This window comes from Alligator mississippiensis, chromosome 5, assembly GCF_030867095.1.
Source record: "Alligator mississippiensis isolate rAllMis1 chromosome 5, rAllMis1, whole genome shotgun sequence".
In the NCBI taxonomy this organism is placed as follows: Eukaryota; Metazoa; Chordata; order Crocodylia; family Alligatoridae; genus Alligator; species Alligator mississippiensis.
Window position 1 is genome coordinate 56,772,466 of NC_081828.1, and position 23,210 is coordinate 56,795,675.

The following is a 23,210-nucleotide window of genomic DNA, read 5'->3' on the forward strand; positions in this document are numbered from 1 at the left end:
TTATCCCCAGGTCCTGAAGGAACTGGCAGAGGAAATCTTACTGCCCTTGGCAATGATGTTCATGAAGTCATGGGAGACAGGCCAGATACCATAGGACTGGAAAAATGAACAGTATACTACCCCTCTTAAATGAAGCCAAGAGGGATGACTCGGAGAATAACAAATCAGTTAGACTAACCTTAGGAAGTTACTGGAGTATATCTTAAGGAAGGCCATTTACAAGCATATGGAAGAGAAAAGCAGCCAAGTTGGATTTATGAAAACCAAATATGTCAAATAAATCTGATCTCCTCCTTTGACAAAGTAACTACTTGGGTAGGTAAAGGGAATGCTGTAGATATAGTGTCATGGAAAGATAGATTGAATCATGACTTTGTATCAGTATCAGGACTTTATTAAGGCTTTTGACAAGGTCCCTTATGACCATCTCATAAACAACTTGGAGAAATGTGGACTCAATAAAACTACTACAAAATGGAGCCATTGATAGATTTTAAGGGGATGGAAGGGACCTCGCAAGATCATTGGGTCCAGGCCCCCCGCACTAGGCAGGAAAGACAACTGGGGTCAAGTGACCCAGTGAGGTGATTGTCCAGTCTCCTCTTGAAGATTTCCAGGGTAGGTGATTGCACCACTTCTGGAGGGAATTTATTCCACAATCTGGATATCCTAATTGGGAAGAAGTTTTTCCTAGTGTTAAGCCTGCAATGGTCTTCCAGGAGTTTCTAGCCATTACTCCTGGTTTTCCCCAAGGGTGCCGTGGTGAACAGTTGTTCGCCAAACCCTTGATATAGTCCCCTGATACAGCAGTAAGCTGCCACCAAGTTCCCTCTCAGCCTTTTCTTTTTTATGCTGAAGAGACCCAAGTCCCTCAGCCTTTCCTTGTATGGCTTGCCTTGCAAGTCTCTGATCATATGGGTGGTTCTTCTCTGGACTCTCTCAAGCTTTTCCACATCCTTGTTGAAGTGTGGCACCCAGAACTGGATGCAATAGCTGCAAGCAAAGGGTAATTATTGATAGGTGCATGTCAGAATGGCAGGAGTTTCAAGTGACGTCCCACAGGGGTCTGTTCTGGGCCCAGTGATGTTGAACATGTTTATTAACTATTTGGATGATGGCATAGAAGGCTTCTTCAGCAAGTTTGCAGGTGACATGAAACTGGGAAGGATTGTGAACACTTGGAGAATGCAAGCACAATTCCGAAGGATCTTGACAGAATGGAAAGTTTCATAGTTGGTAGGGTCAGAAGGAATCTAAGTAGATCATCAAGTCCGGCCCCCTGCCATGGGCAGGAAAGAATGCTGGGGTCAAACGACCCCGACTAGGTGATTTATCCACCCTCCTTTTGAAGACCCCCAAGGTAGGAGCGAGCACCACTTCCCTTGGACGTTGGTTCCAGATCCTAGCCGCCCTGACTGTGAAGTAGTGACTCCTAATATCTAGCCTGAATCTAGTCTCAGTCAACTTATGGCCGTTATTCCTTGTTACTCTCCGTAGGGCTTGGGGGAACAGGGACTCTCCCATAGCCTGCTGGTCCCCCTTGGCTAGTTTGGAGATGGCCACCAGATCCCCCCTCAGCCTTCTCTTGTGGAGGCTGAACAGGTTCAGGTCCCATAGCCTCTGCTTGTAGGGCCTGCCCTGCTGCCCCCTGATCATGCGAGTGGCCCTCCTCTGGACCCTCTCAATGCTGTCCACATCCCCCCTTAAGTGCAGCACCCAGAACTGAACATAGTACTCCAACTCTGGCCTGATCAGTATCGCATAGAGGTGGAGGATTACCTCCTTGGACCTGCTCGTGATGCATCTGTGGATGCACGACAAGGTGCGGTTAGCCTTCCTGACCACGTCCTCACATTGGCAGCTATAACAGATCACCCTTCCCAGCACCATCTTCCCTGTTAATCTGTGCCTTACGTGGGGCACCCTTGGAGTCTGCTTTGGCGCTCTTATGTCCTGCCCTCTACTTTCCTGCCACATCTTGATGGAAATTATTGTTGATGTTCTTGAGAGCGGGAGACTGCCTATTGTATTTTGTATGTTGGGATCTTTCACCTACACGGGCCTGACTCCAGTATTTCTCTAGCTAGGCCTCCCCATCCAAAACCCACCAACAGGGTTTGACTCTGAGGCTCTAGCCTTTTCCGGTGTCAGGCCTTGTTACAATTTGGCCCCCTGGTCCTCGGGCTCTCCTCAGCCCTGTCTTGCATTGTGCCTCCACTGTCGTTTGGGCTCTCTATGGCCCTGACTCGCACTGCGCCTCACTGGCGCTTGGGCTCTCCACGGCCCTGTCTCGCACAGTGCCGTACTGGCATTTGGGCTTTCCATGGCCCTGTCTTGCATGGTGCCCTCTCTAGCTCTTGGGCTCTCCGCAGCCCTGTCTTGCTCTGTGCTCTCTCTGGTGCTCAGGCTCTCCACAGCCCTGTCTCGCTGTGCCCTCTCTGGCGCCAGGGTCAGTGCACCCCAAATGCTGCACCCTCTCTGGCACCGGGGTTCCTATGCTGCCATATGTCCCCTATGAGGCCTCCTCCATCCCCTAATAGCCTCACCCAAGCCACCGGTATTAGTCAATAATCAAAAAGGAAAAAATAATAACTGCCACCAGTCACTATGATCAAGCAAAGCAGCAGGTCAGCTTACATTTGCAGGCTTTGTGCTTCAGCTCCCGACCATCGGCTACAGTGCTTGTTGTAGTGCAGCTGCCATCTCTCCACAGCTTCATAGTTCCCACCTTTGGACCACTTACCCAGCTTCTCTGTGGAGCTCTCAGAAGCACTCCATCCCCTTCAACTGTTGTCCTCCTTACTGCCGCTTTGCCCAGGGTTTTTATAGTCCTGCCCCTTCTGGTCAGCTGACTAGCTGGCCAGGTTCAGCATTTAACCCATTCCTTACCAGCACTCTGTGTCCAGAAAGTTCTGGCCTTAAAGGGGTGGGCCTGCTTTCTGGTGACAGGGTTAGGGTTCCCTGTTACAGTGGCCCATGTTCATCTTGGAATTAGTAGCAACTCCAAGATCCTTTTCTGCCTCTGTGCTGAAGAGAAGGGAGTTCCCCAGCCTGTAGGTATGCTGCTGGTTCTTCCTCCCCAGGGGCAGTACCTTATACTTGTCAGTGTTGAAACCCATCCTGTTCTCATCCGCCCACCCCTGTAACCTGTCCAGATCTAGTTGTAGCCTGTCCCTCTCCTTCAGTGTACCCACTTCTCCTCACATCTTAGTGTCATTTGTCTTCTACTGTGTTAGGGGTTGTGGCCCCTTGAATGTATATTGACAACATTTTATAGAAGCAAGACATTTACTGCTGTGGTTCCCCTGTTTTACCTGTCTCAGGTTCAGGTGTTAGGACTGTGTTATGTCAGGGTTGACAGCAGTCTTATGTACAGTTCACATTATGTATTGTATAGGATGGTTTGGATACAGATGATCCTGCCTCAGACAAGGGGTTGGACTAGATGACCTCTGGAGGTTCCTTCCAGCCTTATTTCTCTGTGATTCTATGAATCTATGACATGCAGACACACACATGTATACATATACAAACATAGGAGCTTAGGCATCACAGAGGGAATACTGTATTCTTTGAGGCTTGCAAACTATACTACGTGTTCTGTAAAACACAGTGATGCCCCAGGACTATACAAAAGGTAGTATAACACCATGTGGCTTGTGTTAAATTAAGCCTAAATTCTAATTTCAGATGCTGAAGCCTTGAAATAATGTTTGAGCCAGTCTTAAAATGAGTAGTTAGAGGATTCAGACAACTCTTTGCTTTGTTTCTTAAGTGTTTTGTTAAAGTTGTCTTTACTATATTTTGTAGACATAAGCATGTTTTTAAAACTGGTAATTTAATCACAATATGCTGAACTAAATTACCCATGCTTCGGAAATAGTTGAAAGGACTTATCTTGAGTTCTGTTCTTAACTGGCATTGGGTTTCTGCATTTGTTTTCCTTAGATCCTGATGAGTTTGAAAGGATATATGAGCCGCTGGATGTGAAGAGCAAAAAGATTCACATAGTAGATAGTGGGCTTACATTTAACTTACCGTATCCTCTTATTTTACGACCTCAGCGAGGAGTTGATCTCATCATCTCCTTTGATTTTTCTGCAAGGCCAAGTGACTCCAGTCCTCCTTTTAAGGTAAGTAAACTAACCATTTTTCAGTCTGTGATACTAAATTTAAGGCATTTTAAATTTTTTTTCTTAATTATATTGGCAAACCTACATCTTGGTCTTCCAAGGCCTTTGGAACCTTTCAGCCCAGAAATACTTGACAATTTTGTCAAATCTGGGTTTCCTCTTAACCCAATATCCTGTTCACATGACTCAAAACTGATTGTATTGGAACTAATACAATCCTGTTCATGTTCACGTTCTCAAAACTGATTGTATTGGAACTAATTAGACAGCTGACATAAGGAATTCAAGTGGGATTTGCCTTTTGGGAGAGAAAAAAAAACTTGCTTTCAGAAATCCCTAACCTGCCTTTTATAGAAGGCTTTCCTAGACACCACAAATTCGGATCCTAAACTCCATGTTCTGTTGCCTCTGACTGTGTAAATTAAAAAACGTTTATTATCCATTAAACAAATTATAGTTATGCTATAAACTATATATAGTAATAACAAAAACAAAGTGTCAGAAATATATAAAAAATACTGTACCTAAGTTCCATGTTATACAATAAAAAAAATGTCAATAAGCAAACATACAGACATATGGACTGCTACTCTAATTCCGACTTTCACTCGGAAACTTTCCTGTTTGTAAGTACACCCTGGACATGTTTAGACAAGACTCTTTACTGTGCAGTAGGCTAATCTACTGCACATTAAGGTGTCACCATGTAACTGTGTGCAGCAGCTTGCTTGCGAGTGGGTCTACATGAGATGCTATTGCACAGTCATTACTGCACATGTATTTAGTACTTGCTAATACATGTTTATTTTGCAAGTACTAAATAAATACACAGTAACTCAAGTTACTGTGCAGTATTGCCTGCAAACATCTTTTAAGTGATGCTACCATGCAGTAACCTAATAATACTGTGCAGTAGCATATTAGTACTGTCCATGCTGTGACGCACTACTGCACAGTATTTTTTGGCTCCCATGCAGTTAGCATCTCATGTAGATGCTCCCACTTTGCAGTAAATTAAGCTAATGCACCATTTTCTACTACCTATAGGTAGTAGATTAATTGCACATTAGCTATTGCAATACTGCTCACGTGGATGCTGGCCAGGAGTAAATTTGCTCCTAGTCAGCCACACCAGCAGGGAGCCATATGGAAAGGGGGCCCCGGCCCTAGTGTTGTTCAGTTCTCTGTCCCCATTCCTGGTGTTGTTCAGCTCTGGGCTCCACCAGGGGATAGGAGCTGATCAGTTCTGGGACCAGGATTACTCTCTGTACCCCTAACACGGCATTGGTTCCAGGAGCCAGGAACCAATAAGTGCCAGGGCACTCCTCTCTGTCCCAGCATTTCATGGCTCCTGGCTCTCCCTTGGAATCCCTACCCAGCTGGGGGCCCACTGGCAGCTGCTCCATAAGTGAGAAAGCTCCCAGCAAGCCCCAGATGATTCCCTGTGCAGCTGGGGGCTCACTGGCTGGCAGCTGCCGCACAAGTGGGACAGCTCCCAGACAGCCCCCTGCTGGGCAGGGAAACCCCACTGGGCACCAGGCTTACTGGCAGTTATGTACCCCCGACGTGCAGGTGACTGGGAGAGCTCTGCCAGCTGCAGCAGCAACTGTCTCCCTAACTACAAAAAAGTGATTACTGATCAACAATGCCTGATAAACATTTCAGGGGTTAAATGTTTGGAAATTTAAGGAGTATAATTGTCTTGACTTAGCAGGTTTTCTTTAGAGCGATTCCATCTTTGTTTTTTAATATCCAGTTCCAGTTAGATTTTCTTTTCCCTTTGCCATACTTACTACTTTAAGACAATGAGATTTCAGAAACAAATACATTTCTATGGTATGAGAACAGATATTGAGGACTTGATCTAACTTTTTTTGAAGTCAGTGCAAAGGCTGAGAATTAAACAAGACTTTTTTAGAACAGTCCTCAAAAATATGTTTTTATTTTATCTTCCAGCTCTCAGAGGAAGTTTTTTTTTCCATTAATAAGTAATAATGTTGATATTTATGATGTAACAAACACCTAGTTCATGCTTGACATTTTATAATATAAAATTTAGCATGATAGACTTGCATGGATTTAGTTGGGTTTAAAAATAAAGGCTACATGCCTGTAGGATAAATGGGATATCTTGCAAAAACAGACAACAGCAGCAATGGTGATGATAATGATGATCATGATTAGGTAACAGGAAGTCCACAAAATGGATTAAGTGGAACTTTTCAAAAGTGGATCATATATTGTGTTACAAAGGAATATCAAAAAAGTGACCCAGCCCAATTAAGGTGAGGTTTAGGGTAAGAGTTATGGAGGTTTGTGAACCAGTGGGTATAATTCCCTTTTACTTTAAGCCCCTTTTTATTTTTCAGTACTACTGTAGCTTTGCATACATATTCAGATTCCTTTTCCTATTACTATAATGAAGTAATTTGGCCCCAATATAAATAAAAATGAGGCCCTGTATGTACACTCATATAAACAGGCACTTAGTGGACTAGCTGTAATTCACAGCTTTGTTTGGGGAAATGAAAATAGAAATGACCATTAATCTTATACACAGCAGTTTCCCAATCATGCCAGATACAGTGTGAGAAAGTTCCAAGTTTATTATAGTTGCGTGTTGTAATTACGTAAAAGGTGGTTGATGTTTAGTTGACTTTAAGAATGTTGAAGATTAATGCACGTTCACATTACTAGCTAGAAGGAAGGTCATACTTGGGATATGAACCAGAAGTTCCTCTGGTTTTGGTCTAGCTTTATTCCTCTAGGGGTGGGGAAGTAAGGGGGCTAAAAATAGCCCCTGGTCCCCCAGTCCACCCCCTTGTGGAGCCCTCTTGTCTCATCAATCCTCCCCACCCCCCCACACACAGACCCCATTGGCCTCCCAATCCCTTTGTGGACCCTGGCTGCCCCAGATTCCCTGATCTCCCTCACAAATGCTGTTTGCCCACCTCTCCCCGATTCTGCCCACAGACCCCACTTACAATCTCAATTCCCTGCAGACATTTCCTGTCCTCATGATCCTATCCACAGGCCCCACTCCCCGCCCCCTCCCCCCGCAATTTCTGACTTGCCCCACCTGCTCCCAAATCCCCTGACCCCCCCAGTGGACCCTGCTTGCCTCCCAGACCTCAGACTCAGCCAGCCCCCTGATCCCCTCAACCCCTCCCATGACCCCACCTGCCCCCCCAATCCTCATAAACCCTCCCCCACTAGCTCCCACATTCCAATTTGCCTTAGATTGGGTGGCCAGTTTTAACTCAATCTAACCTCCCCATAAACTCCCTGAATGTCTGTACACAGCCTACATACTGGATGTGTCTGTATGGTGCATGCCAGTGCTTTGATGAGACATGCCTCCATGCACATTAGCTCCTGAACTGCATGCAATGTAGCTGCCTTTATGCACTGATGTACACATTCTAGAGAACTCTACCAAGTGGTAACATTATTGCTGTGTGAGTGGCACCACATGAACGTGGCTATATTACAGATATGGAAGATATTGAATTCAGCCATCTGAAATGGAAACTGTACAACATGAAAAAAAGTTGGTCTAATAAAAGATATCAAATTCACCCAAGGAACCATCAAATTCACCCAAGGAACCTTGTCTGGCTATATTACAGTTTAATCTAAGGGTAATCTTAGGTGCTATTTTATCACTAGTAGGTTAAACAAATTCAGGACATCCCTAAATTTAGCATGGGCCTCCCCTATCTCAATACCATACTTCCATTTAATTGATTACATCCAGCAAGGATCTTTTATGGTAGAAATACTGACACCACTCTAGCCAGTGTGAAACTATAATGTATAGACAGTAATTTCATGTTGATTTTTTCAGCCTGCCTAACAGAACACAAACCAAAATCTTCACTGACATTTACACACTGTATTACTCCATTTACTTTACTGGCAAGGCATAGAGTGTACGTCAATACAAGTACTTGGCCTGTGTCTGCAAAAAACAGAAATGGTTTTCTGTCTCCAAAAATAGTGAAAGCTGCTGGCTGATGACCATGACTGTACTCATGTTTTGTTATTTTATATCCACTGCCATTTTTATTCTCTTGTGCGTCCGAAGAGTGTAGTATGCTTAAATATAGACTATCTTCCTCACACACCCTTATTACATGCTTTTTAGTCATTCTTGGAAAATAATCTAATTTATTAAGTTGTCACAAGAGAAAAGTATTGGTTTTCAGGTTTACATCCTTTGTTGAATCAGGATTTTAAATATTATTCTGTTTTGTGACGTGATTCTGTAGACATAACAACCTATGGATCAGTGTTTACTAAATCTCGGTGGTTTCCATAGTAGTTTGCCCTGTTGCAAGAAAAATTGTGGATGTTTTGTTGCTGCTGCTGCTATTTTTGTTGCTGTCAGGCCTGCAAATTCATCCTAAAATTTGAGACTCAAGCTGAAATTACTCCTTCCTCTGAATCTTCACCAGTAAAAAAAAAAAAAAAAAAGATAATGCAGGCAAAATTAGGCACATAGTTACAACTGATTAGCCTTGCCATTTTCAAGTAATGCCTTTTGTGTCATCTCTTGAACCTCATGATCTTCACCAGGTTTACTCAAGTGTAACTGATTATACAAACTATTCTGTTGGGCTAAGTACAGACAGTCAAAAAATCAGAGGCTGAAGCAATTCAGTCTTCACAGGTTAGTCCAAGCTGATAACCAACTGAACAGACATTCATTTTGATTCCAGAAATGCAGCCACATTCCTGCCATGGCTTGGACCAAAAGTTGCAGGGAGCAGTAGAGAACACGTCTCTGCTTTACTGGAGCAGACAGTTTGGGCCAAAGGTAGCCCACCCACCCTTTGAGGGTGTGGCTTGAAGGGGAGGTGCAAAGCATCCTGGGATGCTGGGGGACTGTGAGTTAACTGGAATCTGGAGGGGATCTGGGACAAAAGTTCAATAAACTGATTTAACCTAAATCAATTAAATCTAATACTACATTCATCTGGATTTATCTTAAACTGGTTTCTGCTATTTTGAAAATGATTTATGGGTACTGAACTTCTATTGTGTTACAGATCTGAACTGGTTTCCAATCACTTATACAGGTTTATGTGTAACTTCTGCCCTTAGCCTTGATGATACCCATAAGAAAGTAAAATTTTGTTCTCTATCTTTGTAAATTGTATGAGGTTTGCAGGAATAACAGGAATACAGTGTATTTTAAAATGTACTTCTATTGGTATAGTCAACAGATATGACTCCCATCCCACCCAAGGAACAGTTTTGAGCAAGAAAATTTTATATAGCTATTTACTGTAGACTGTCCCCTGTTATAGTACCTGTCTGTAAACATCTGAACCTGTTCTTCCTTCTTAGGAAATTTTGCTTGCTGAAAAATGGGCCAAAATGAACAAGCTTCCTTTTCCAAAAATAGATCCAAATGTGTTTGATCGAGAGGGCTTGAAGGAGTGCTATGTTTTTAAACCCAAGAACAGTTCTTCAGAGAAAGACTGTCCAACCATCATCCACTTTGTTCTGGCAAACATCAACTTCCGCAAATACAAAGTTCCAGGTAAACTAATAATACCTGGCAATAAAGCCAGTGTCCCAGGAAATCCATTGGTATATTTATTTTTATATATGCTTGGAATGTATCAAAACTACCAGGAAATCACTTCACAGTGGCCATTAATTTCCAAAGCCCCATAGGGAAAGAAGCTGATATTTTCCTTTACCTCTTAGAACTGATCATAAATAAAGATAAATGTAAGGTACTCCACCTGGGAAGGGGGAACTCCCCAGCACACCTATAGGTTGGGGAGTGTCCTTCCCAGCAACTCGGAGGCAGAGAGGGATCTTGGAGTCATAATTGACTCCAAGATGAACAGGAGCCGGCAGTGTAACGAGGTCATCAACATGGCGAATCGCACCTTGTCGTGCATTAGCAGGTGCATGACTAATAAAACAAAGGAGGTGATGCTCCCACTGGTCAGGCCACAGTTGGAGTCCTGTGTCCAGTTCTGGGTGCCGCATTTCAAGAGGGACATGGGGAATCTCGAGAGGGTCCAGAGGAGGGCCATTCACATGATTAGTGGCCTTTGTGATAGACCCTACGGGGGGAGGTTGAGAGAGCTGAATCTCTTCAACCTTCACAAGAGACAGCTGAGGGAAGATCTTGTGGCTGCCTATAAATTTATTAGGGGAGGTCAACGGGGAATAGGCGAAGCGCTTTTTACTAAGGCGCCCCAGGGAATGACTAGGAATAATGGGTGTAAACTTGTTGAGAGTGGATTTAGGTTAGATATTAGGGAGAAATTTTTACAGTAAGGGTGGCCAGGATCTGGAATGGGCTTCCAAGAGAGGTGATGCTATCACCTAGCTTGGAGGTCTTCAAGAGGAGGCTAGATAGTCACCTGGCTGGGGTCATCTGACCTCGGTCCTCTTTCCTGCCAGGTGCAGGGGGTCAGACACGATGATCCATTGTGCTCCCTTCCAACTCTACAATCTATGAATCTATGGCTCAAATATTGTTTCAGTATTTTTTTCCTTTTTTTGTTATCCTTGTAGGTCTTCTAAGAGAAACTGAAGAAGAGAAGGATTTTGCTGATTTTGATATTTTTGATGATCCTGATACTCCATTCTCAACTTTCAACTTCCAGTATTCCAATGAAGCCTTCAAAAGACTTCATGATCTAATGGAATTCAACACTCTGAATAACTTAGATGTATGTATAGTGTAAAAACGTCTGACTTAAACCATTTCAAATATGATTTCTGGCATCCAGTTAGTGACCAGGAGATAGGTAGAAACCTCTAGATCCACAAGTTGAAAGTCTTTTAGGCATTTCCCCCCTGTGTGCAGGGATATACACAATCGCACACAGGGAGTTAGCTCTATTAATTTACCTTCTCTTTTCTGTATACCTCAGTGATGGGCATATGCTGGAAAAAGAGAGAAAGGGATGAGTTATACAGTGGGAATCAGAGAGATTCTTTTGGCTTCTGATTTTTAAAGTACAGGCAGTCCTCAACTTACAATGTTTCGAGTTACAGTGTTTCACACTTGCAACATTTATAAATTGACAGCCTGTTTCAACTTGATGATGTCAGTTTCAACTTTACAACGCTTGATCCAAAGCAACGTGATGCCAGCGAACAAGTTCGTTGCATCACTCATCTCCCTGGAGAACATCTGTCCAAACTTCCTTAGACACTTTTTTAAGAAAGCAGACAAGACTCCAGAAAAACCTGCAGCCAAGACTCCTGAGAAGACTCCAGCCAGGAATCCTTCAAAAAGTCCAGCAAAGTCACCTCAAAGAAGTCTTTCCAAATCAATATGATTTCTATTTATAATATAAATACATTAATGTAGCTATAGGGGTGTAGGTTGTAGCCGTGTTGGTCTAAGGGCATAGGCAGACAAGGTTCTTTGGCTGAATCTGATATCTTTTATTAGACCAACTTCAATAGTTGGAAAACAATTATTAAGCAAGCTTTTGGGTTCAAAAACCCTTCATCAGGCTAAGGAAGTTTCAGCAGTTAGTGTGTGCTTTTCCTGGCTGGAATGAAAAGTAAAGAAGCCAGAGGCTGGGCTCGTATGCATACAAGACAGGTAGTCAGTGAAAATGTAGATTGAAGAGTCAATGGGTGAGAGACAGGCTGGGGGTGGGTGGGGGGAAGAGAGAAGGGGGGTGAATAGTGGAGAGATACCTGGGGAGTCAGATGTCAGGCAGGTTATAATGTGTCATAAATCCAATGTCTATATTTAGTCCATGATTTTTAGTATCCAGGAGGTTGATGAAGTGGAGTTCATAGACTCATCTTTGGGAAGTGTTTTGTAAGTTTCCTTTGAGGATCAGGACTGAGAGGTTGGAGAGAGCGTGGTTTTCTTGTGATAAATGTGCCTCCACTGGTAATTGGGTATTCCTGTCTTTGATAGATTTCCGGTGTGCATTCATTCTGGTGTGCAGTTGTTGTTTGGTCTCTCCTATGTATTTTCCATCAGGGCATTTGGTGCATTGGATCTCTGTTCCCCCCCAGCCTGTCTCTCAACCATTGACTCTTCAATCTACATTTTCACTGACTTACCTGTCTTGTATGCATACGAGCCCAGCCTCTGGCTTCTTTACTTTTCATTCCATCCAGGAAGAGCACACACCAATGGCTGAAACTTCCTTAGCCTGAGGAAGGGTTTTTGAACCCGAAAGCTTGCTTAATAATTGTTTTCCAACTATTTAAGTTGGTCTAATAAAAGATATCAGATTCACCCAAAGAACCTTGTCTCTCTTAATGTAGCTATATTACTCATCTATAATTGATTGAGTACAAAATTCTGGGGTATTTTTGGTGAAAATAAGGTATCGGGCCTTGGTTCAGGAGCCAACCCCCATTTTATAACATTGCTTCTTATGAGAAAATTGGTTCTAAGTTACAACGTTTTGACTTAAGACGCAGTTTTCAGGAACCAATTGTGTTGTAAGTCCGAGGACTGCCTTTACTGGAATGTCCATTCTACTATAAATATTATCATACACAGACCTCTTATAAATGTCAAATTTCCGAAGTCAGTACACCACTCAAATAATTAGAGAGATTTTGCATTGAAAGGGAAACGCTAAAGAATACTTCAGAAAATTAATGTTGATAGTCTCCTGCCAGAACAGAACTGGGTAGAATACGAGTAGATCTAAATATGTTTCCATGTATAGTATCTTTTACTTCATTCTAGGATTCTTTCTAGGTTGAATTTTTATACTGCCTCCATCACTTTAACATCTGAGCTCCTTCCTTGTAACTGAATGAAGCTGTATTAATAGCACCCTGAGTACTATGGATGGAAATTCCTACATAAGCTACATAGTTATATCACATACAACTTCACTCCACCCTGCACTGTCTAAACAGCAGAGTGACTGCTCATACTCATTAGAAGAAATAAGATTTGTCTCCTAGAAATTAATTTACTCTGTTGAAGATATACTCAATAAATCTTGTTTAGTCTGTAGAAAGGGAAAAACTGTAAAATGTTAAGCTCTCTTAATCCATAATGACTGATCACTTTAAAATCTGAATACACTTCCAGTGTTTGATTTATTCCTTAGTATCATATATAGAACCAGCTCTGATTTCATATAATCTGATATAACTGCTTTGACATCAATAGCTTTGCCACCTGATTTGTCTCTCAAACTATATGAAAATCAGATCTGATTTTTGTGTTCTAAATATTTTTTGCTAAAAAATTCCCATCTATATAATTAGTACATTATCAAAACATGCTAGGTCTAGTGGCTATGTTGCATTCTGGTTTAAATATACAAGAGCTAACATTTCTGACGGGCAAGTTTGAAGTTGTCTGCTGTTCCAGGCTGCATTATTTTCTTTAGAAGATGTACAACATTATTCCAGAACAAGAGTTGTCTGTGTAGCAGAATTTAGGAGGCAGGAGCACCAGTCTGCAAACATCTGATTAAACATGTTTGCATGAGTAATTCATTATGTGTTTGAGCTAACTAAAATATATAATTTTTGTAAGATGATGATCCAAGCAATATTAAGGTAAAGCCAGTTAGACATCTTTAGCTTTCAGTCATTTATAGCTGTTGGAATTTTCCTGTCTCTTTTGGGAGGAGTGAATAATTTCATTTAAAAAGGTAATAAAAATGAAATTTTAACCTTCACAAACTCTTGAATATCATAGCATGGTTTCAGCTATGCATGATGTTTAGTCCTCCAGCCTCTTCACTTTTGTTGTTCTTTAGAAAGGCTGAAGACACTCACAAATCAAAGATGAGAATGGAGGTGAGATAAACTAACAACAAACCTGGCCAAATAGTTCATCTTAATAAATGTGTCCTCACCATTTTCTCCATGCAATAGCTTGCTTCAGTTTGTTATTAGGATATAGCTCCATAAGCTTTCTTGACGTCTGCCAAGGCTTTATGAAGATGTTGTTTAATGCTATCATGCTAAATTGCTGGTGTTTTATTAGGACAAATACCTTAGTTAGGACAACATAGTAATTCATAATATCATGCCATCATATATATATATAGTCCTTATATTTTAGATTCTACATTTTCACCTTTTCAAGATACTATTTTTCCACATATAGTTTATTAGAAGTTGCTGGTTTTTTATTCTAGGTGTAGCCAGAATTCTTTTGTGGGTAGAATGGGGGAGGAGATGGAGGACAACAGAAAATGTAGGTGTCTTCCTCCCCCTCACTCCCATTTTTCTTCTTCATTTGTGAGCCTGGATTAACAGATTGCCTTCTTTTTGCAGTTTACAAAAATATCATATGCTGATGACTGTACAGCTTTCATATGGAACAATATATTTTTGTTAGCTTTTAGCCACTGTGACAATGACAAAAATTACAATAATAGAATTAAGTTTTCTGGATGTAAACATCAAACAACTCAAATTTAGAAGACAGGTACAGGATGTCAAATATTTAGTACTTTATTTAATAAAACAAATTCTTTGTTGGCACCACTAAAAAAAGTGAAGGTGGTGGGTCACTGTAAAGGTGATGGGTAGTTTGGAATGAAGGGATCATGATACAATAGACTTCCAGATGGTGGGACAGGGAAAGCCTGAGGTCAGCAAAATTAAAATGCTAGATTTAAAAAAGTTACATTTTGTCTGTCTCAAACAGTTAATAGGCATGGTGCCATGGGAGGGAGGAGGGCTGTGAGCTTCTAGGGGAATACACTATTGGAAGCCTAACAAAAAACTGTCCTGACATGATGAAAGCACAAGAAGAATTGGAAGAGACCAATGTGGCTGCACAAGGAGCTTCTAAAATGCTTCAAATGCAAGAGAAGAATGGATAGGTCACCAAGGAAGTATACCAGGAAATATCCAGAACCTGCAGGGGCAAAATCAGGAAGGCAAAGATAAAGAATGAACTGCACCTGGCAAAGGAGATTAGAAACAAGTATGTTAGCCAGAAAAGAAGGACCAAGGAACCCATGGTCCTCTGTTAAACTAGGGGATACTCCTAACTGAAGAAGCATAGAAGACAGAGCTACTCAAGAGCTACTCTGCCTCAGTCTTCACAAGAAAATTAAGCTTCAGTCAGAAACCTAATAAGGATCATCTGGATAAGGAAGAGGGAGCAAGTTGAGGGAGGAAATAACAAAAAGATGGTCAGAGAGCTTTGGTTGAGTCTGAATTAATTCAAGTCAGCAGGGCCAGATGAACTTCATCCCAGGGTCCTGAAGGAATTGGCAGAGGACATCCCAGAGCCCTTGCCAATGATCTTCATGAAGTTGTGGGAGATGGGCAAGGTACCAGAGGACTGGAAAGGGGCCAGTGTCTGAAGGAGGAAGGGCTGATTGCAAGCAGCCAGTATGGATTTATGAAAAACAAATTGTGTCAAACAAACCTGATCTCCTTTGACAAAGTTACTACATGGATGGATGAAGGGAATGCTGTAGATATAGGGTATTTGGATTTCAGCAAGGGTTTTGACAAGGTCCTGCATGACCTTATTGTAAAAAAAATGGAGAAATGTAGGCTAGATAGAAGTACTACAAGGTGCATAGATAACTGGCTCAATAGCTGCAAGCAAAGGGTAATTATTGATAGGTCCATATCAGATTGGCAGGAGGTTTCGAGTAGAGTCCCACAGGGTCTGTCCTGGGCTTGCTGCTGTTCAATGTGTTTATTAACAATTTGAATGCTGCCAAAGAAAACTTCATGAGCAAGTTTGCAGATGACATGAAAATGGGGAGGATTGCAAACATGTTGGTGGATGTGAGTTCAATTCAGAAAGATCTCAATAGATTGGAAAGTTGGCTTAGAGATAACAGGATGAAGTTCAGTGTGGACAAATACAAAGTGCTACACCTCAGGAGAAATAATCAAAAGCACAAATATAAAATGGTTGACACCTGGTTGGATAGCAGCCTATGGAAAAGGAGCTGGGAGTCTTGGTAGACCATAGACTCAATATGAGTCTGCAGTCTGATGCAGCTACTTAAAAGGCAAATGTATTTTGGGATGCATATTTTGAGAAGCACTAGGTGCAAGATGTAGGAAGTGATGGTACCTCTCTACTCAGCCTTGGTTAGGCCTGGATCAGGGTCAGGGTCATACTGATAGCCATATTTGGGCTCAGGAAGGAATTTTACCCCATGGTTAGATTGGTATGGGGGGGGGGGGGGTTGTGTTCTTCTGTAGCGGAATTGTGACTCTCTACTCAGGATCTCTTGAGCATATATTGACAACATTTCATAGAAGCAGGACATTGGCTGCTGTGGTTCCCCTGCTTTATTTGTGGAAGGTTCCAGGATTAGGTCTGTGTTGTGTCAGGTTTGACAATAGTTTTGTGTAGTTTAGGTTATGGAATGTACAGAACGGTGTAGATAGAGATGATCATGGCTCAGGCTGGATGTTGGACTAGATGACCTCTGGAGGTCCCTTCCAGCCCTATTTCTCTATGATTCTATGAAGTTATACAGTATCAGCATTGCACTGAAGGATGCTTTATGAAAACCTTCCTCAACTTTTTGTTTATACATTCCTATCATAGAGAGGATAAAAATGACTTCAGCTTGAAATCTTCGACATGAATTATTATATCCATTCTTACATTGTGCTCCCCACCATAGAAGTTCACAGTTTTATAAATTTCAGAAAAAGGTATTCGCACTATAATCACCATTCGTTTAATCTATTGGTGAGATAAAACCAAGAACAAGATTAGGAATGGACATTGTTCAATCTTATATGGTTTTCCATCAATTGATGAACTCAGTTAAATGCCAGGACTTCCACTTAATACTGTATTGTTTGACTTGTTTACAGGTGATAAAGCAAGCAATGGTGGAAAGCATTGAATACAGGAGACAGAATCCTTCTCGCTGCTCTGTGTCCCTCAGTAACATTGAGGCGAGGAAATTCTTTAATAGGAACTCTCCAAGCAACGACCATACATAGAACTGCAGGTGTAAGTTCTTCAAGAAACTAGATTTGAGCAAGTGCTAAAAAGGACTTCATTGCTCAAGTGAAAATCCATATGTGAAATGTTGTGTCTCAGCATAATTCACGCTTTTTTACATGTATATTTACAAATTTGGCTATTTTCTTAGTTTACAAAATGTGGAATCATATAATGTTTTTGATGCAAAATCATTTAGGTCAAAATGATCCTAGTTGCAACAAATCTATGAATATTTTCTTTCAAGAAAGGTCTATTTTCCATTTTTAATTTATTTAATTGGGACCATTTTCAAATATATAATAAAAGAATTGGAATGCCAAGTTTTGTATCAATTACAATAAAGTGTTAATGATGTTAGGTCGATCTACACTTACACTATAAACTAAGACAAAATGCCACTCTACTTTATATCAAGAGTAAAACTTCCATTGACTTCAATGTGAACAGTCAACAGTAATCAACATCAACTTGAAATCTCTCAGTAGTTTGTTCTTATCAGCACTATTAATGTTGATGTCTTTTGTTGATGAACCTTTAATGGAAAGGTTTTTGAGTAATTGATCACTAATAGTTGTTGATCAGAGTGACCCCACCTTAAATCTAGTGTCATAAATCCATAATCAAATGTTCTGTTTCCTCAAAAAAAAATGCTGATGGTTAGCATGGAGAAATAATACAAATATGCTTGTGCATTTTTATCAAATGTATGGGTCAAATTCTCACCTAGTCATTCACTTTATTAATCTTCTCATAATTTATAGCAATTGGGGTTTTGTCAAAATTTTTTTTTTCATTTTAATTTTAAATATTTTCACAAAAATTAAAGGTGATGTTTCACTACTATCTTCTGATACAGTCCATCTTCATTATAAGTGATTTAACATGTCAATCAATATGTTGGGAAGTTTCAGCTCTTGTGAAAACATTATAAAGAGGCATATATCTATTCAGAAGTAAAAAAATTACTGTATATGTTTGTATCTGCATAATGAAGAATTTTAAAAGGATTTTAAATACAATTTTGTTTGATTGTGGTGAGAAAAAAGGATATTTAATTGCACAGCAAAAATGGTTTCTGGAGGGTAATAATACGTAGGTAAGAATGAAACATGATTCACTTGCATATTTTTTCAATTAATTTTAACTATATATATGTTTATGTGTTTGCGTGTATATTTTTAACACTTTCCAGTGTGGTAGTCCCCAAACATCCAAGTAGACTAACACTATGGAAACACATAGGGTGACACAACCAGTGTTTCAAACACCTCCGAGTCTAATTTGGGACAGTAAAGTGAATAAGTGTAATAAGCAATAAATGAAAGAAGTTGGACAAGGAAGGTGAAGATAAAGATAATAAACCATGGTGGTTACATAGGTTAACTATGTGAATGACTTGATGGTTGTGAATTATATGAAATATTGCCTGTTTTGTTTTATTTTAACAAACAAATAGTAGCAACACTCCCCAACTATCAATCAGTAGTCATTAGTTGGCTGATGTCTTATAGATGTCATTGCAAAAATGGTTTTAAAGAAGAAGATGGTAGCAGATTTATGGCTTAGTTCAAGACATTAATTGCTGTGTGTAAGGTAGCAGAAGAAAATGAAAAAAATGTGTGGTGTGAAGCAGAGTAAAGACATTCCAGGTTGGTGTTTTAGTAGTACTTTTTTTACTCAAATCTAAGACAACCTTGAATTTAAGATGACCTCCTCAATAATTAAATTCCGTAGAAGGAAAAATTTTAAATTGGTATTACTTTTATAAATAGACCTACTGACAAAATTGTAGCAATACCAGTAAGTCATAAATTCAACAATAACTTCAATGCAGTGCAAACATTAATAACTTATATTAGGTTCTGAACTTGAGGAGTGCTCTGCACACTGGATCCCTCCCTACTGCTGCCCAGAGCCTTGCTGCATGTTGGGTCCCTTTCTGAGTGCTGAGTCCCTTGTCACTGCAGCTAGATCCTTCCCTGCAACATTCAGGGTGCCGGAATGGCCCTTAGGGGCCCCTTCCTGCTGTATACCTTGCTGACCCCTGCTGGGTCTGTCCTCCCTGAATACTGGCTGGCCCCTGCGGAGTCCCTCTATAAGCATGATCAGCCCCTCCCTGCAGTGTGTTGGGTGCCTGGTTTGCAGGTGCCCAGTCACTCCCAGATACTGCCTGGTCAGTTCAGAGTTTCTTCTTGCAGCTTGTAGTGTTTCTGGCTGGAATATTCTTGGGCAGCTCTGAGCTGCTGCTATGCCTGCAGATGCCAAGATGACTCAGGATATGCTGGTTAGAAACTTTGTGAGCAGGGATGTTGCCTGGCCAGTGCTTGCCGGGTCATTCCCAGCTGTGTGCAAGGAGCCTGGCCAGCACATGCTTAGGTGCCTCAGCACCCAACAGCTGGGCAGCAACTTGGAGCAACTTGGCACACACTGGTTAGAAACTCTGCAGGCTGTGGAGAAGATGCCTGGCTGGCGCCTGCTGGGTCATAGCCAGCTACATGCAAAAGCAGCCTGGCCAGCATGTGCTATGAGTCACTGACAGCATAGGCTGGTAAGGCTCCTTGCTCACAGCTGAGCAATAACCGAGCAGGCAAAGCATGGGGGATTTCTAGTGTGTGTGTGCTGAGTCCCTCCAACACCCACCAGCCAGGCAGCAGCTTGGAGTGACCAGGTACCAGTTGTCTAGGGACCCTGCATACTGAGGGGATGTGCCTGGCCTACATGAGCCCTGTCACCCTCTGCTGCATGGCCACATGCTAGGTGCCTTCCACGCTGCCTCCTCACTTACCTCACCATCCCCTGCATATCTTCTGATTTCAGGTAAGTCATACTCAATTCTAAGATGAGGATTGATTTTTCTCCATGTTGAATGGAGCGGGGTGAGAAGGGCTCATCGCAGAATCAAGTAAATATGGTACTTTATCCAATCTGTTCCATGAGATGAAGAAGAGAGACAGATTTAAATAAGATTACTCATTCTGGGCAAGATTAGGCACATATGTCTTTGGAAGATTGGGTCCTTAAATCATAAGCTTCCCATTGTAAAGACCTTATATAAAAACTTGACCGCAAGTTAATGACAAAACTTCTGTTGACTTTAATGGGACCAGAATTTTACTTGTTATCTTTTAATTATTTGTTAATTAAATAGCCTACCAGCAAACTCAGCACTCCATAAATAATAATAAATCACAGTTGAAAACATTACTTTGTGGGAGCACCATTGGAAGCACATACAATTTTTTATTTGATAATTTCATCAATAGACAAATTTACAGCAACTACTTATTTATAAAAGAGATCATTCTTAATTCACTGACTCATCCTTTTATTGTGAATTATAGCAATGTTTTTAATTGTCTAAAATCTGCAAAACCATGAGGGAAGTAAGCAATTACAATGAATTCCCCTTAATAGCTACTTCCACATTCTTCCTTAAATCTATATAAAATATAATGTGATCAATACACTCTTCCTTTATTGATAAATAGGTTTTATTTGGGTTTGATTTAGTACATGTTTAAAATCAACAGAGAAAATAAAGGTAATTTATCTTAGTGCTGCATAATTTAAACATTTTCAGAAAATGTTTAAAGAGAATGAAACTTGTACTACCTATGTATTGTAATATTTTTCTTTTTAAAATATATTTTATTGACTTTTCTTGTGGTTAAGATGATATTTTTATTTTATATTTTATAATGTGTATCTTCTTTAATATGTTTGTTTTATGGAAACAAGATAATATTTTTATTTTATATTTTATAATTTGTATCTTCTTTAATATGTTTGTTTTATTTTCATATTTTAAGATTTATATCTTCATGTTGCTATGGCATTAGATAATAAAATAAAAACTGTGTGTGACTTTCATTACTTTTAGGAGATATTTACTTATTTTCAAACACAGTTTGAAGTCCTTTTCTTTCTGTTGTGATAGATGCTTACATATCCAGGCTAGTTTCAGCCACTTGGGAAGGTTAAGGGAATCATAGAAAATTAGGGTTGGAGGGGACCTCAGGAGGTCATCTAGTCCAACCCCCTGCTCAAAGCAGGACCATGCCCAACTAGAGCATCCCACCCAAGGCTTTGTTGAGCTGGGTCTTAAATGAAGGATTCTACAACCTCTCTGGTAACCTGTTCTGATGCTTTCCTATACTCCTAGTGAGAGAGTTCTTCCTAATACCTAACCTAAAATTCCCTTGCTGCAAGTAAGCCCATTGCTCCTTGTTCTGTCATCTGCCACCACTGAGAACTGTCTAGGTCCATCCTCTTTGGAACTACTCTTCAGGTGGTTGAAGGCTGCTATTCAGTACCTCTTCAGTCTTCTCTTCTGCAGCCCAGTTGCCTCAGTCTTTCCTCAGAAGTCATGTGCCCCAGCCACCTAACCATTTTCATTGCCTTCCGCTGGAATCTCTCCAGTTTGTCTACATCTTTTCAGTAGTGGGGGAAGGAGGGAGAAAACCTGATGGGCTCACTCATGCCAAATAGAGGGGAAGAATCACTTCCCTTGACCTACTGGCAGTGCTCCTACTAATGCAGCCCACTGTGCTGTTAGCCTTTTGGCAACAATAGTACACATCTGTCTCACACACAGCTTATTGTACATTATCCTGACTGGTTCTTTTCTGCAGAGCTGCTGCCTAGCAAGTCAGTCCCAAGCCTGTAGTGGTATACAGGATTCTTCCATCCTAATTGTAGGACTTTGTACTTGTCCTTGTTGAACCTTTTGAAACTTCTTTTGGCCCAATCCTCCAATTTGTCTAGGTCCCTCTGATTCCTAGTCCTACGCTCCAGCATATCTGCTACTTCCCCCAGCTTGGTGTCATCTGTGAACTTGCTGAAGTTGCACTCCATCCCACCGTTCAGGTTGTTGCTGAAGATATTGAACAAAACTGGCCCAGGGACCAACCCCTGCGGCACTCTATTTGATACTGGCTGCCAACTAGATAACAAGCCATGGATCATTACCCATTGAGCCTGGAGATCCAGCTAGATTTCTATTCACCTTACAGTCCATTCATACAACTGTTGCTTTCTTATCTTGCTTGTAAGAATGCTGTGAGGGGCCATATCAAAAGCCTTACTAAAGTCAAGGTATATCACATCCACTCCTTTCCCTGCATCCAGAGCCAGTCACCTCATCATAGAAATAAGGTTGGTCAGGCATGACTTGCCCTTGGTAATCCATGCTGAGTTCCTGACCACTTTCTTCTCCTTTAAGTGCTTAAAAATGGATTCCTTGAGGACATGCTTCATGATTTTTCTGGAGACTGACATGAGGCTGGTTGGTCTGTAGTTCCCAGGATCTTCCTTCTATTTCTTAAAGATTACTACCCTATTTGACATTTTCTAATCATCCAGGAACTCCCCCCGATTGCCACAAGTTTTCAAAGATAATGGCCAGTGGCTCTGCAATCACATCCGCTGACTTCCTCAGCACTCTCGCATTGTATCCAGCACCACAGACTTGTACACATTCAGCTTTTCTAAATAGTCCCAAACTTGTTCCTTCACTGCTGAGGGCTGATTACCTTCTCCATAAACTATGCTGCCCATTACAGTAGCCTGGGAGCTGACCTTGCCTGTGAAAACCGAGGTAAAAAAGGCATTGGGTGAGTCTCTTCCTCATCATCTGTCACTAAGTTGTCTCCCCCAAACAGCAAGGGACCCACATTTTCCCTGACCATCCTCATGTTGCTAACATAATTGTAGAAACCTTTGTGTTGCCCTTCACATCCATTGTTAGCAGGAACTTCGGTTGTGCTTTGGCCTTCCTGATCTCATCCTGCATTCCTGAGCAATATTCTTGTACTCCACCCAAGTCATTTGTCCAAGCTTCCACTTCTTGTAAGCTTCCTTTTTGTGTTTAGGCTCACCAAAAAATTCAGTCTGCATTTCTGAAGTTTAGGATCCTTACTCTGCTGCTCTCCTTTCCTCCTTTTGTCAGAATCCTGAACTTAATCATCTTGTGGTCACTGATGCTCACTTATACACCCCCACCAATTCTTTCTTGTTTGTGAGCAGCAGGTCAAGAAGAGCCCAGCCCCTAGTTGGTCTCTTCAATATTTGCACCAGGTGGTTGTCTCCAATGCTCTCTAAAAACTTCCTAGATTGCCTGTGCACTGCCGTATTGCCCTCCCAGTAGATGT

The 23,210-nt window shown here is 41.2% G+C and overlaps 1 protein-coding gene across 1 annotated transcript in view; it reads left to right on the forward strand.

Annotated features, from left to right (window-relative positions):
* Positions 1-20,931, forward strand: part of PLA2G4A (phospholipase A2 group IVA) — a 125,811-nt gene extending 104,880 nt beyond the window's left edge. Inside the window, exons 15-18 of the mRNA XM_006258681.4 lie at positions 3,949-4,133; positions 9,486-9,681; positions 10,677-10,834; positions 16,926-20,931. Coding sequence (XP_006258743.1) covers positions 3,949-4,133; positions 9,486-9,681; positions 10,677-10,834; positions 16,926-17,057 — 671 coding nt within the window. The 3' untranslated portion in view covers positions 17,058-20,931. The remainder of the gene's footprint in view (positions 1-3,948; positions 4,134-9,485; positions 9,682-10,676; positions 10,835-16,925) is intronic.
* Positions 20,932-23,210: the final 2,279 nt, after the last annotated feature.